The sequence below is a fragment of the Hyperolius riggenbachi genome, chromosome 9 (assembly GCF_040937935.1).
Source record: "Hyperolius riggenbachi isolate aHypRig1 chromosome 9, aHypRig1.pri, whole genome shotgun sequence".
Lineage (NCBI taxonomy): Eukaryota > Metazoa > Chordata > Amphibia > Anura > Hyperoliidae > Hyperolius > Hyperolius riggenbachi.
In genome coordinates, this window is record NC_090654.1 from 229380067 (window position 1) to 229394702 (window position 14636).

Sequence of the window (14636 nt, forward strand, 5' to 3'; positions counted from 1 at the left end):
TGAGTGAAAAAGGTTTTCCCTGAAGACATGGCCACAGACTGCAGTCCTTTAGGGTACATTGACAGGATACGTTTTGGTGCGACGTAACTGCCACACTGTAACATGGAACGTTGCAGTGCACCACCTATGCGACATGAACAGTGCGGCTGGTGCAGTTTAACGGCGCGTGGCGTCCCAATGCAGTATGTTACTGCATAAGTTCATGAACAGTGAAGCATATGTTTCATTGACCGTATGCTTCACTGTATGTGCTGCATTGCACAATTCCGTTGCATGAACCTCACCTTAAAGATCAATAGAAAGAAAGGTGTTACTGGTTATTCCAGTACTGGATTAAGAGACTCAGGCCACCATGCTTAGAATAATTGAGGGTTTTATTGAAGGATATTCATGATCTATATTCTATATTGACTTGTTTTACACGGTTCCTTTCTTAAAAATGGTTTTGCTCTCCCTTGTCTTTCAGAACGATAATGACAGACGGAACAATGAGCACTCCGACTCTCAAAGCAACGGACAGACACAAAGCAGTTCCCAGCAAGTGCTGGAGCAAGATGACGAGGAAGACGAAGAGCTGACGCTGAAGTATGGAGCCAAGCATGTCATCATGCTGTTTGTGCCAGTGACGCTCTGCATGGTTGTGGTTGTCGCAACAATAAAGTCCGTCAGCTTTTACACTCGAAAAGATGGGCAGCTGTAAGTATATGTATAAATATATAATTTTTGTCTTATAAACAAAGCTGCTTGCATATACTGTATTGTTTCACATCCTTTTACATTTTATGTGGCTGAGTTGTTATAAAGCTGTCCTTTGGTGCTTAGTATCATTATTTCTAGCGGTATGTTGTCACCTAAAATTTGACTACTTAAAGAGACACTGAAGCGAAAAAAAAATGATATAATAGATTGGTTGTGTACTATGAATAATTACTAGAAGATTAGCAGCAAAGAAAATATTCTCATATTTTTATTTTCAGGTATATAGTGTTTTTTTTCTAACATTGCATCATTCTCTAATATGTGCCGATTACACAACACTCTGCATTCAAAATGATTCTTTCAGAGCACTAATGACCTCTCATCTGGCAGATAAAAAGAAAACTGTTCACTTACAGTTGAGATAATAAAAGTCAGAAGACAGCCCTCTCCACGACTTTGAAAGTCGTAGAGCTTAATGGCTTTTTTGCATAGAGATAACAACTGGAGTTTCTTAACTCTTCCTGTACTGGAAACAATTACACTGATGTATCTGATCTTAATGTTTTATTTCTTAGCTGTGCTACACATACAAATCATAATATCATAATTTTTTTTTCACTTCAGTGTCTCTTTAAAGGGAACCCAAGGTGAAAGGGGTATGTAGGCTGCCATATTTATTTTTGTATAAACAATGCCAGGTGCCTGGCAGCCCTGTCGAACTTCTGGCATAGGTAGCGTTTGAGTCAAAACCCTGGAACAAGCCTATGACTAATCTAATAAAAGCAGGGTGAGTACCTGATCTGCTGAATGCTTGTTCAGAGTCTATGGCTAAAAGTATTAGAGATACAGGATCAGGAGGACTGCCAGGCAACTGGTATTGTTTAAGGCTGCTTACGCTCCCCCAACGCACAGCAATGTAACACAAGTGGGCTGTTCACACAGCCCACGTTGCGTTACATGTAACGCTGCACGTTCTCCGCAAAGTGCAGCATGCTACGGCGTTGGAGCGGCTATAGCCGCGTTAGACTGTTTGCACATGCGCAGTGGGGGGCGGAGAGGAGGCGGGGAGAGCCAGCTACAATAGCCGCGCACATGGCTACATAATATTCACTGCACTGGCGGGCGCTGATTGGCCGGCGGGACCACGTGATGCGGAGTGTCTCGCTCCGCATCACGTGGTCCCCGCTGGCCAATCAGCGCCACTCTGGGAGACATTATAGGAATCGAGCCGCCTAACGCGGCTCACTCTACCGTCGGCTCTTGCAGCACCATACGTTGTGTTAGGTGCACGTTATGCGACCTTAACGTGGCACCTAACGCAACGTCTTGGTGTGCAAGAAGCCTAAAAGGAGATAAATATGGCAGCCTCCATATCCCTCTCACCTTTAAAGTCCATCTAAACACTTGCAGCAATATCCATTCCAGGGTTTACCCTATAAACTATCCGTAGTAAACTAATGGCTTGCTACTATTGCTTCATATGTGCTCTGTAAGAGTATATGCATAATCCTTAAAATGGAACTAAACTTAACTTCCCCTCTGTTGTAATATATTATCCACAGCATGATGACCTTTTATGGGGTAAAAAAATTATTATTATTTATGGGAATCCTAAAGTTTCACTTGCTTTCACTTTTGAACAAGGCACTAAAAGGGTTAAACCTCTATTTACCATATGAAGAACTGCCTAAACAGAGCTCTCCTGCAGTCAGATCACAGGGAAGTTATTACGGTATATTCTGCAACAATATGTGGAATAATGGCTTTTCATTGTGTGCTGTGCAAGAGTTGGGATCCGCTTTAAGGCACTGCAGAACATTGTAATACAGGATAAAGGCTTGTACACACGCTACATGGTTCTCAGCTGATTAAGCTGGTCAAGGCTGCTAACTTCTGACACACACTGGTAAATGGGAAACTCTCTATCTGAATATGGCAGCATCAGAAAAACTAAACTATGCAGTTAACACTGCAAACTGCTGTAACCCTAACCAGTCACTAAGTGTTACACGTACTTAAAGAGAACCTGTACTGAGTAAAAATTTTTAAAATAAACACATGAGGTAACTTCAAATGAACATTACATAGTTACCTTGCCATCAGTTCCTCTCAGAAGCTCACCGTTTTCTTCTGACAATGATCCCTTCCAGTTCTGACAACATTTTGTCAGAACTGAAATATACCAGTTGCTGTCAGTTATGTCAGTTGCTGTCAGTTACAGCTGAGAGGAGAACTGATGTGTCCATGTTTCCCTATGGCTCAAGTGGGCGATGTTACAGTTTAACTGTGTGTTGACCAGAAAGCTGTTATGGGGTAATGGCCATTTTCAAAATGGAGGACAGAGAATTCCATTGATCACAGTGGACAAACAGGACACAGGAGAGAAAAAGAGATTGAGGAGTAGACTACACGGGAGGTAAGTATGACTTGTGTATGTTTATTTTGACTTTTAATTTTCAGTTCAGGTTTTCTTTAAGGGAACTTTACCATCACAGGGTCATACTGATTCATTTCCAGGGACATAGTTCATCTCATACAATGCAGTAAATATGACCATATTTTTATATTGAGGAAACCACACAGAAATAGCACTAAATACATCAGTAACCATAATAAATTTGAAAAATAGGTTGATTTTATGCAATTTTTCCTGTTCCCAAATTTTCAGATGTGGCTAGCATATCGGAAATGCCGCCTCCATTGCTCTCTATGTAAAACCTATACACATTTTAAATGCAAAGCCATGCACCAATCGGATGCAAAAGCATTCGTAATAAGACTGTACAAATTTTTTTCCACACAGCACATACTGAATGAACATTTGCATTACATAAAAATGTATTTTGAAAAAGAGACTAATTGATTTGGGGTTAGGTGGATGCCACCGTCACCACAGCATCCCACTCTGAATCTCTATGCCCTGGATATGACAAAGGGAATGTCCCCGAAAGCTAATCCTTCAAAAAAGTTAGTAGGTTAGTGCATATAAAAATAGAAAGCTACAAGTGCACTAACACGCCACAATCCTCCAACTAAGTTCATGGAGGGAAAACCTTTGCAGTGACCTTGATGCCTCGGTTTGGCTGGATTTAACATTTGCTCCTGTGACGTGTCTACTCCGGTTCAGTGACATTCCTGTGGCCATTTATCTACTGCAATGTGTGCATTACATGCAGTACACTTTCTCTGTCAGTAGATGGCAAGAAAGGTCAACTATACATAAGAAAATTGGACAAGAAAGGTCAACTATACATAAGAAAATTGGACAGTTTCATGGAACTCATGTAACCCCCCCCCCATATTAATTATTGATATAACAATGACCTCTTCTGCAGCACTTTACAGGGTCATGTCACTTACTGTCCCTCAGCAGAGATCACAATCTATCCCCCCCACCATAGTCTAGTGTCCTTATCTTAGTCTAAGGCCAATTAACTTAGCAGTAAGGTTTTGGCATATGGGAGGAAACCTGAGTACCTAGAGGAAACCCATGCAAACATAAGGTGTGTCCCCCCCCCCCCCCCCCCAATTCATTGCATCAGCCAATGTCTTCATATATTTAAATAAAAAAATTCTCACAGACCGTGCTACACCTTTACATTAGATCCTGCAGCAAGATATCAAAGGTCATTCACGGACAACACATAATGTGCAGTTCATATACAGTTCCTTAATAAATCTTCAAGCTTCAGAGTGAGACAATAATCTGTGTGAGCTTCTGTGTATATACACCTTCACCACACCCGCAAGACTGGGCACTAACCCTTTCCCTATGACCCTCAGTTAGATGGGTCACAAGCGCTTGTGGGACACTCAGGCGATCCCCAGCCTATAACGATCCACTCTTCGCTTTATGCTGCAAGTTTCTCAAAGTATTCACCGCAAAATATCGGGCCGAAGTTGGTTGGTCGGGTGTGCGGCGGTGATTTCCGGAACGAGCGATGAGATGACTAAACCCCCGCCGCTGCTGCCCCCAATGTATATATGTGCCCCCGTGTGTGCATTTATAAGTTACCTGTCTTGTTTCAGCCTCCACCCAGTGTCCGTAACCTCCAGGCTGCTCTCCGTACAGGACTCAGCCGATTCCCTGAAGATTTCCTGCTGAAATCTGACGGAAATCGGTCTGTAGTGTATGGGCAGAATCGACAAAAATTTTTTTTATCTCTAATCAGATTCGATTAGAGATAAATTTCTTTTTGCCGAATCTGTCCTTAATGGTTAGGTCTAATGCTGGGTACGCACTATGAGATTTTCTGGCAGATTTACTGTCACATCGATTATTTCCAACATATCCGATTTGCTTTCCGATCGATTTCCGTTAACTTTGATAGGAAATCGATCGGAAAATGCGCGGAAATCGATCAGAAAGCAAATTGGACATGTTGGAAATAATTGATCTGACAGTAAATCGGCCAGAAAATCTCATAGTGTGTACCCAGCATAAGGGCACCTTTAGAGGAGTTCGCAATTAGTTGCCAGTAGTATGTTCTCTATCTACTTTCATTTTTCTGGTTGCCAGGAGTTTATCTTTTACTTTTAGGATGTGTTGTAACAGATGTTTTCATGAGCTAATTCCAGAGAATGCATCTTTCAGATGAGTACATATAGATATCGGTTAAAATGATCTGAAATGTCATGCATCATTAGGTTTCTTGCCAACAGGTTTATTTATTGCCTTTGCTGACAGAATCATTGAAAGTCCATTTGTGTTTTAAGCTTTCTTTCAATGTCTTGGAGTGGAGGTGTATAACAGTATTGTTGACATATTGCTGAATATTTCTTACATGACTCACTGTGTAATTTATAACTTGTTACCTTACAGCAGCTGGGGACCATGTGATTCCTCCTATGTATGCCAATCTCCATATTGACTGAATGGGAACTGCATTTAAAAAAATGAGACCGATACTTACCCAAGGAGAGGGAAGGCTCTGAGTCCTATAGAGCCTTCCGTCTACTCTCCTGGTCCCCTCGATCCAGTTCTGACTCGCCCGGTAGCATTATTTGACTAAATTAGTCAAATACTGCTTTTTCCGGCCGAAGGAGGCTTCAGAAGTCTTCAGGGAGCCAGAGTGCTCCTGATGAAGGGCGGCCCTATACTGCACCTGCGCAAGCACGCTCTCTTGCACGCTCACGTGTGTGCAGTATGGAGCTGCACGTCTTCAGGAGGACACGGCTCCCGAAGACTTCCAAATACCCTTTCGGCGGGGGATTGAAACTGGGGGAGCCAGCACAGGATGGAGAGCACCGAGAGAGGAGACGGAAGGCTCTATATGACCCAGAGCCTTCCCTCTCCTTAGGTAAGTATTTGATTCCCTTTTTATTTTCTTTTTTTTTTTTTTTTTTTTTTTTTTTTTTTAATGCGGTTCCCATTCACTTTAAAGGAACTCTGAATCGTTATTAAAAATTGCTTTTACCCTATATTCAACATGGGCAAAATGCTAAAACGCCACTATCCTGCGGCAGAACGAGGGGTCTTTACATCCCCCCCCACTGCAAAATCCACAACCAACTTGGTTGTGGATTTTGCTGCTCATGGAGGCAGAGCTAATGGCTGTAGCTCTGCCTCCATGCGCGTCTATCAGCTGGCGGATCTCTGCCTCTTCCCGCCCCTCTCAGTGAAGGAAGACTGAGAGGGGCGGGGAGAGGCGGCGATCAGCACTTATAGACGTGCTTAGGGGCAGGGCTGCGGCCATTAGCCCTGCCTCAACAGGAACCGCTCCCCGGGCACTACGGAGGGGATTTGGGGGTAAAGATTTGGGGGTTAAGTTCTGCCGTGTGGGGAGAGCTGCGTTTTAGCAGGGGCAAACATGCCCCTGTTGAATATAGGGTAAAAAGCGATATTTTTTTATTTTTTACTCTTTTTAGAGTCTCCTTCAGAAAATCTGAAGCGAAAATAAACTTATGAGGGTATTGATAATTAATAGAACATTAGTAGCAAAGAAAACTCTCATTTTTATTTTCAGTTTTATATAGCATTATTTATAACATTGCATCAGACTTTTACAATTGCATTTTAGAATCTACACTCTGTATTTAAAGCTTTAAAACAAGCAGAACTAACAACCTTTTGAACTTTCCTGCAGTAAAACCTCTCAAGCTGTCTCTCACTGTTTCTTGCCTGGTTAAGCTCTTCAGATAACAGGACAGTTTAACCAAGCTGGTCCCAAGTTGAGTAACAGCTCTTTTTTGTGTAATGGCTCTTCTTTTTTTATAGATAACTCAACTTTTCCTGTACTAGAAAACAAAACTAACATTCTATTTGTTATCTGTACTACACATACAATTCATTATCTCATAAGTTTATTTTCACTACAGATTTGCTTTAAAATTATTATTTGAAAAAAAGTGTCTAAACCTTCATATACTGTAGACATTAGGTAATGGTCACCCAGACTGGTTGTATTGGGTGACTGTTTATAGGCAGCCATACACTGGTCGATTGCCACCAGATCGACCAGCAGATAGATCCCTCTGTGATTGAATCTGATCAGAGGGATCTATTGGCTGCCTACACTGCAGACAGATTTTGAATCGATTTCACTATGAAACTGATTCACAATCTGTGGAGCTGCCGCCGCCCCCGCATACATTACCTGATTCGGCCGGCGCGAGTCCCCCGGTCTCCGCTGTCTCTTCTCTGGGCTTCAGCTTCACTTTACTTCCTGTCGGAAGTTTAAACAGTAGAGGGCACTCTACTGTTTAAACTTCCCCCGACAGGAAGTAAGTGAAGGCAGCTGGAGCTCAGTGCAGAGAAGCAACAGCGGGGACAAGCGCCGGTGGAACAGGTAATGTATTGCAGCTAGCGGCGGTCGTCGGACATTCGAACGCCACTATCGACGCACTCCAGACCCACCGGCGATCGAGCAAAATCTTCCATGCGGAGAGAGATCAGTCAGCGTTTGCGCATCGATTTCACAGCAGATTCGATAAGTGATCGAATCTGCTGTCGGCGGGAAATGGAGTAAGTGTATGGGCACCTTATCTCTTCAACCTATCCTGCTCAGGGGAGAATAGTAATTATTCACATTGGATTTTTTTTCTTGAATTCGAATGGTCTTATTCCCCTTTCTACCAACCTGTCCATAGCACATGTGCTATTTCTCCTGCTTTAATAATGTCCCTCCCTGACCAGATCCTCCTCCCTAATGCTGAACCCTTGACTTTCTTCGAAACAATTTTTTTTTTTAAATGCCTAAACTTGTAAGTCTTTCCAATAAGACTAACCACCCTATACCCCAGCCCTTCTTATATTCTTATGGATAACTCATAAATGTTGCTCACCTTTCATTCTTTGCTTCAGCGCCCAGCGCTCAATCATATCTTGCATGCTGAGTGCTGGTGCCCGTAGTACACCTGTACTACTAATGGTGGCAGTGTAGCAGAGTTCTTCTCCTGAATCCACCTGCTTCCAAAGCCAACAGTGCATAACCGTATGGTCTCCATGGGACAAACCAAATGAAAGATAGATTGCACATTGTTTGCATCTTAAGAGAATGTGGCTGCTTTTAGCAATCTGATACAGTGATCCATCCCTTAGATCACAGGTGTCAAACTCCAGCCCTCAATGGCCCTAGCCATGCCAAGGGTTTAGGATGGACTGAGAAATGTTCTATTTGGTAAACCACTACTTTCCTGATTCGGATTCCATCAATCAATTTGAGCTTGCACCAGACATGTGAGGACTTCGGCCCTTGTGGACTGGAGTTTGACATCCCTGCAATACACTAAAATAATTTTTGAATAGATCTCTTACACTAGAAGACAACACAACATTCTATAAACCCTGTGGGACTATTTAAAGTTAGCTTATCTCTTCCTTTTCTTAAATTGGATGTCTGGAGACTACAGTGAACATGGCCTGAGGCTAAGTTTCCACTACACAGTTGCCTTTTACGTGCGAGACTTCACATGCAAATTTTCACACACAAAAATTGTGCGTATTATGTGAATTTTGGGATGCAGCTAACGTGTGTAAGGAAGTGGTATGTCAGAGTAACAAAAAGTCCAGTAATACTCTTTTAAGGTTATGCCTCAACTGACATTTTGGGCAGAAGAGCACATAAAAATAGCATCCAAACTATGCAGTACAAATAAACAAAGCAAGGCAGTTTTTGTTGCATAAAGAAAGCAGGACAAACAAATGTCTCTAAAAACTAAGTTTCTGTCTTCTGGCAGCTCCGTCAGAGATGACGAGATTTCTCCCCTCCCTCATTTGCACGACTACTTCCTTTCCCAACCTGATTAACAGTCAGAGTAACAAAATTAAAGTTTCTGCTCTGGTTCTGACAGCTGTGAGTCATTCTTGCAAATTAAACTAGAAAAGCAGGAACCACTGAGTTGAGCGATCTGTAAAGCCATATACACGTCTTCAATAATTGTCACTGATTAGAGTAATTTTGGGAACAATCGTACAGACAGACTGCTTGCAGGACGATCTGTCCTGGGGAGAGGGCAGAGGCAAGGATGAGTGGGAGGAGCCATGGTGTGGTTATTACAACAGGACAAAGGACATCAGTTTTTGTTGGTCTAACATGCTGGAAAGCAAACCATATTGTTTAAGCTGCCAGGGAAACACCTATGCTCATACTAGATTTCTGAATGATCCTGTCTGGCTGATAAAAATCTAGGTGGTGTATGTAGCTTAAAGGGGAACTGAAGAGAGAGGTATATGGAGGCTGTCATGTTTATTTCCTTTTAGACACTGCCAGTTGCCTGGCAGCCCTGCTGATCCTCTGCCTCTAATACTATTAGCCATAGCCCCTGAACAAGCATGCAGCAGATCAGGTGTTTCAGTGGTTCAGATTATAAGTCTGATCTGACAAGACTAGCTGCATGCTTGTTTCTGGTTTTAATCAGATACTACTGCAGAGAAATAGACCAGCAGGGCTGCCAGGCAACTGGTATTGATTAAAAGGAAATAAACAGGACAGCCTCCATATACCTCTCTCTTCAGTTCCCCTTTAAGGGCCCGTTTCCACTAGAGCGAATCTGCATGCGTTTCCTGCATGCAAATTTGCATAGACAATACAAGTGGATGGGCCTGTTTCCACTTGTCAGGATTTCTGAGCGTTTTTCTGTGCAGAAAAAATCTGCACGGTAGACCCCGAAGAATTCACATACCGCACACCGCTATGCGAATCACATGCAATGTATTTAATAGGAAAATCGCATGTGAATTTTACTGCGAATTTGCATACAATTTTGCATGAAAAACAAAGTAAAAGCACACAGGCACTGACATGGTTAAATTTGCATACACGCTAACCTATGCGAAATCGTATGCGAATTTGTGGTAAAATTTGCATGCGATTTCGCACCTGCATGCAAATTCGTCAGCGGGGAATCCGACGATTCCGCACCGCACAAGTGGAAACGGGCCTGAACTGTTGTTTCTGGATTCCTTAGGCCTTTTTGGATTTTTTGACGCAATGTTGATAGTTTGCATTTTCTAAGGTAAAACGAAAGTCCTTAAACTTTCATTTTACCTTTCACATCTAATGCTGCGTTGCATTTCAACGTTCCCTGGAGCTTTTAATTGTCCGTTTGCGTTCAGTAAGCCAGCACCTATTCAGTAGGAGACCTTTGGCAAGTCTCCCTAACACTGCTACTGCCTATAGAGTGCGTCCTAGTGGCTGCAGCTCTGGCGCTTTGAGCCCGCCAGGAGAAAAGCGCGATATAAATGTTCTGTTTGTTTTTTGTTTGCGTTACAGTGTAAATCAATGTAAAACGTTAGCTCTAAGAAGAGCATGCGTTTTTAAAATGTTTCAACGCACACAGTTGAAAGTCAAAAAAACAATAACTTCACCTGCGGTTTCCTATGTGCTGTAACGATTGAAAACGCAGCAAAACGCATGCTTTTTAGCTTTTCCAAACGCAAGCTCTGATGTGAAAGAAATCTTCAGAGCATATCTCTATTTTACTTAACATGCATCCGTACAATCTGACATAGATTTGTTAGAATTATTAAAAAAAAAATCTGAATGTACATATTGTATGCAAGTTGCTGGTATCTTGCTATGATGTTTACGGTTTTTTTTTTGTTTGTTTTTTTTTTTTTTCTTTTACTCTTAGAATTTATACCCCATTCACAGAAGATACAGAAACGGTGGGACAGAGGGCTCTGAACTCCATTCTCAACACTGCAATCATGATCAGCGTAATAATCGTCATGACCATTCTCCTGGTGGTACTCTACAAGTACAGGTGTTATAAGGTGATAACGCCATTATCTCTCTGTACCAGAAGGCAAGAAGCCTGGCCTAATATCAGTCATATATGTGATATTCTCCTAGTGGTCTTTGCCTTGGTTTACAATGTTCAGACATCTGTCTGCTGCGGATTGTGAAATTGTCGTTTTGAGATGAATTAATCCCAGCCTGAGTTTTATGTTCGTTTAACTGACTTGTCATAGCATGCTCACTTTAAATAGTATCTGAAAATATATAGCTTTACTTTTGCCACTAGCAGTTTACTAAAGTGGAGTGCTGCATCTTTCCATGTACTGAAAGCAGGCCTAGATTTACCTCACAGGAGCCTATAGGCACAGATGTCCTGGCACCTTAGATTTCCTTCCCCCATGAACCTACAAACCCCCACCAAATTGCACCACAAGTGTGCTGCCTGTCCCACCTGTCATTTCTCCCTTTCTTCCCTTGCCCCTCATAGGTACAGGTGCCCCTTAATATTAAGTACTGTATATACTCGCATATAAGCTGACCTGCGTATAAGCCGAGATACCCGCTTTTCCCTCCGAAACCAGGAAAAAGGGTCTCATCTAGAAGCCCCTTCCCAAGTATAGCCCCTTCACAGTAAGCCAGATGTGCCCCCCAGTACAAGACAGCCCCCTCCCCATAGCCAGATGTGCCCCTAGGTTGATACAGATGTGCCTCAAGACGCCACTAGATGGCGTTTATAAATATGAATCACAGCAATTGCCACACAGGAAGAATCCCTGATCATTGCACAGCTGACATGTTGCTTGCACCCTCCGCTCCACAAGCCAGGGGACGCAGGGAGTCTTGAGTAGTGCTCTCTGCACACCATGTTGCAGGGGATGGGGGGGGGGCACAGACACAGCAGGGACCCATCTGGCAAGGGCAGGATCACTAATGCACGATCCTTATGCTCCTCTGCCAGTGACAACCTGCTTCACCATACGTTCTGTTCCACTGACTTGCATATAAGATGAGGGTATTACTTTTCAACACATTTTTTTTTTTTTTGTGCTGGAAAAATTAGGCTTATGCGCGAGTATATAATAGCTAGAGGTACTCCTAAGTATTAGATGGCTATAGGAACCTCCGTATTAAGTAGCTAGAGATGGCCCTGAAGGGAGATCTCGCCAGTGGAATGCTGAGAGCAGTGCGAGTAACCTCTCATTTACACTCTAATCAGGACTAATAATGGCATCTAATAGGGTTTATATGGTCTCTTTCTGTGTGAATTGAGGATTTTGCAGCTAGAAATCCTGTTTTAGAATTTCGATCAAATGACCTAAAGCAGATCTCTTCAGGCACGCTGTTTCAAGCTTTGTGGCAGCTGCTAACATTTAAATTGAGTGTTTTTGCTGTTCAGGCTGCAAGGGGAGGGCACAGACTATAATAGTAAAAAATCTTATGGTGCAGGAATTGGTCAGATTCTAGGCTCGGGACTGGCTTCATTAAAAGGTATTTATTGCACACAAGCTAATTGGGTGTACCGTCACTCAGGGCATGCCCAGATGTAGAATAACATTTGTGCCTGGTAGTTTTAAAGTGGAATATAGCTTTTCAAATCTTAAAGGGAACCTGAGGAGAGAAGTATATGGAGGCTACCATATTTATTTCCTTTTAAGCAATATCAGTTGCCAGGCAGCCCTGCTGGTCTATTTGGCTGCGGTAGTGTCTGAAGTACATCAGGAACAAGCATGCATCTAATCTCGTCAGATCTGACAATGTCAAACACCTGATCTGCTGCATGCTTGATCAGGGTGTACAGTCCTGGCCAAAAGTTTTGAGACTGTCAAAAATATTGGAAATTAGAAAAGTTGGTGCTTAAGTTTTTATAATAGCAATTTGCATATACTCCAGAATGTTATGAAGTGGTCAGATGAATTGCATAGTCCTTCTTTGCCAAAGGAATGAACTGAATCCCAAAAAAACCTTTCCACTGCATTTCATTGCTGTCATTAACCACTTGCCGACCGCACACTCATACCGTGCGGCGGCAAAGTGGTAGCTGGAGGACCAGCGACGCACATCTGCGTCGCCAGGTGCCTCCCTAATTAATCAGGAAAGGCCGCTCGCGCGAGCGGCCGTTTCCTGTTAGATCACGGAGCGGGTCTCCGTGAATAGCCTGCGAGCCGCTAATCGCGGCTCGCAGACTAAATATAAGCGAAGGAGACAGATCGGCGATCCCCAGGCAATCAGCGGCCGGGGATCACCGCCATGTGACAGAGGACAGCCTGTCACAGGCTGCACAGGACGGATAGCGTCCTGTGCAGCCCCGATCACCAGGGGTGAGAGAGAGGGGGGGGGGGGGGGGGGAATTTCGCCGCGGAGGGGGGCTTTGAGGTGCCCCCCCGCAACACCCAGGCAGGCAGGAGCGATCAGACCCCCCCCCCCCCTGCACATCATCCCCAATAGGGGGAAATAAGGGGGGGTGATCTGATCGCTCTGCCTGCAACCTGATCTGTGCTGGGGGCTGCAGAGCCCACCCAGCACAGATCATAAAAAAACACGCTGGTCCTTAAGGGGGGGGGGGGGGGTAAAGGCTGAGTCCTCAAGTGGTTAAAGGACCTGCTGAGATCATCTCAGTAATAGTCTTGTTAACTCAGGTGAGAAAGTTGACGAGCACAAGGCTGGAGATCATTATGTCAGGCTGATTGGGTAAAGGTGGGTACACACATCCAAGTCTTTGGAAAGTGAAAGATCACTGACCAAATTTACCCCCTTTCATGTAGTATGAGAGCCATACTCTACACAGTCTATTCTATTGAGCGGAACTCCTCATCAGATAAAAATCTTTGCAAGATGCTGCACACAAAGAAGCTGTACACATTCAAAAGATCAGTATCTGCAAAAGATCAGTTCCTTGCAAAGATCTGTTCCTGCAAAATGCATTCATAGTCTATATCTGCAGATCTCATACACGCCTTGTTTAACGGACAATCATCTGCAGATCAGATCCACCAGGATGGATCTTTGGATTTGCGGATGATTGTCTGATCTGCAGATGAATGTCTGTTAAACAATGTGTTTGAGATCTGCAGATATCATAGACTATGAATGCATTTTGCAGTAACTGATCTTTTGCAGATGCTGATCTTTTGAATGTGTACAGCATCTTTGTGTGCAGCATCTTGCAAAGATTTTTTATCTGATGGGGAGTTCAGCTCAATAGAGTAGACTGTGTAGGTATGGCTCTCATACTACATGAAAGGGGGTAAAATTGGACTGTGATCTTTCATTTTCCAAAGACTTTGATCTGATGTATGTACCAACCTTTAGAATGGCAGACTTGACATGTTAAAAGGAGGATGCTTGAAATCATTGATCTTCCATTGTTAACCATGGTGACAGCAAAGAAATGCATGCAGCCATCATTGCGTTGCATAAAAATGGCTTCACGGGCAAGGTTATTGTGGCTACTAAAATTGCACCTAAAGCAACAATTTATAGGATCATAAAGAACTTCAAGGAAAGAGGTTCAATTCTTGTTAAGAAGGCTTCACGGCATCCAAGAAAGTCCAGCAAGCGCCAGGATCGTCTCCTAAAGCGCATTCAGCTGCGGGATCTGAGTGCAACCAGTGCAGAGGTTGCTCGGGAATGGCAGCAGGCAGGTGTGAGCGCACTGCACGCACAGTGAGGCAAAGAGTTTTGGAAGATGGCCTGCTGTCAAGAAGGGCAGCAAAGAAGCCACTTTTCTCCCCAAAAAACATCAGAGACAGATTGAAC

General features: G+C 43.3%; 1 protein-coding gene across 3 annotated transcripts in view; it reads left to right on the forward strand.

Annotated features, from left to right (window-relative positions):
- PSEN1 (presenilin 1) overlaps positions 1–14636 on the forward strand; it is a 93152-nt gene that overhangs the window by 39138 nt on the left and 39378 nt on the right. For all 3 annotated transcript variants that reach the window (XM_068254133.1, XM_068254134.1, XM_068254135.1), the window contains 2 exons: positions 467–696; positions 10774–10915. In XM_068254133.1, the coding sequence (XP_068110234.1) occupies positions 467–696; positions 10774–10915 (372 nt within the window). The remainder of the gene's footprint in view (positions 1–466; positions 697–10773; positions 10916–14636) is intronic.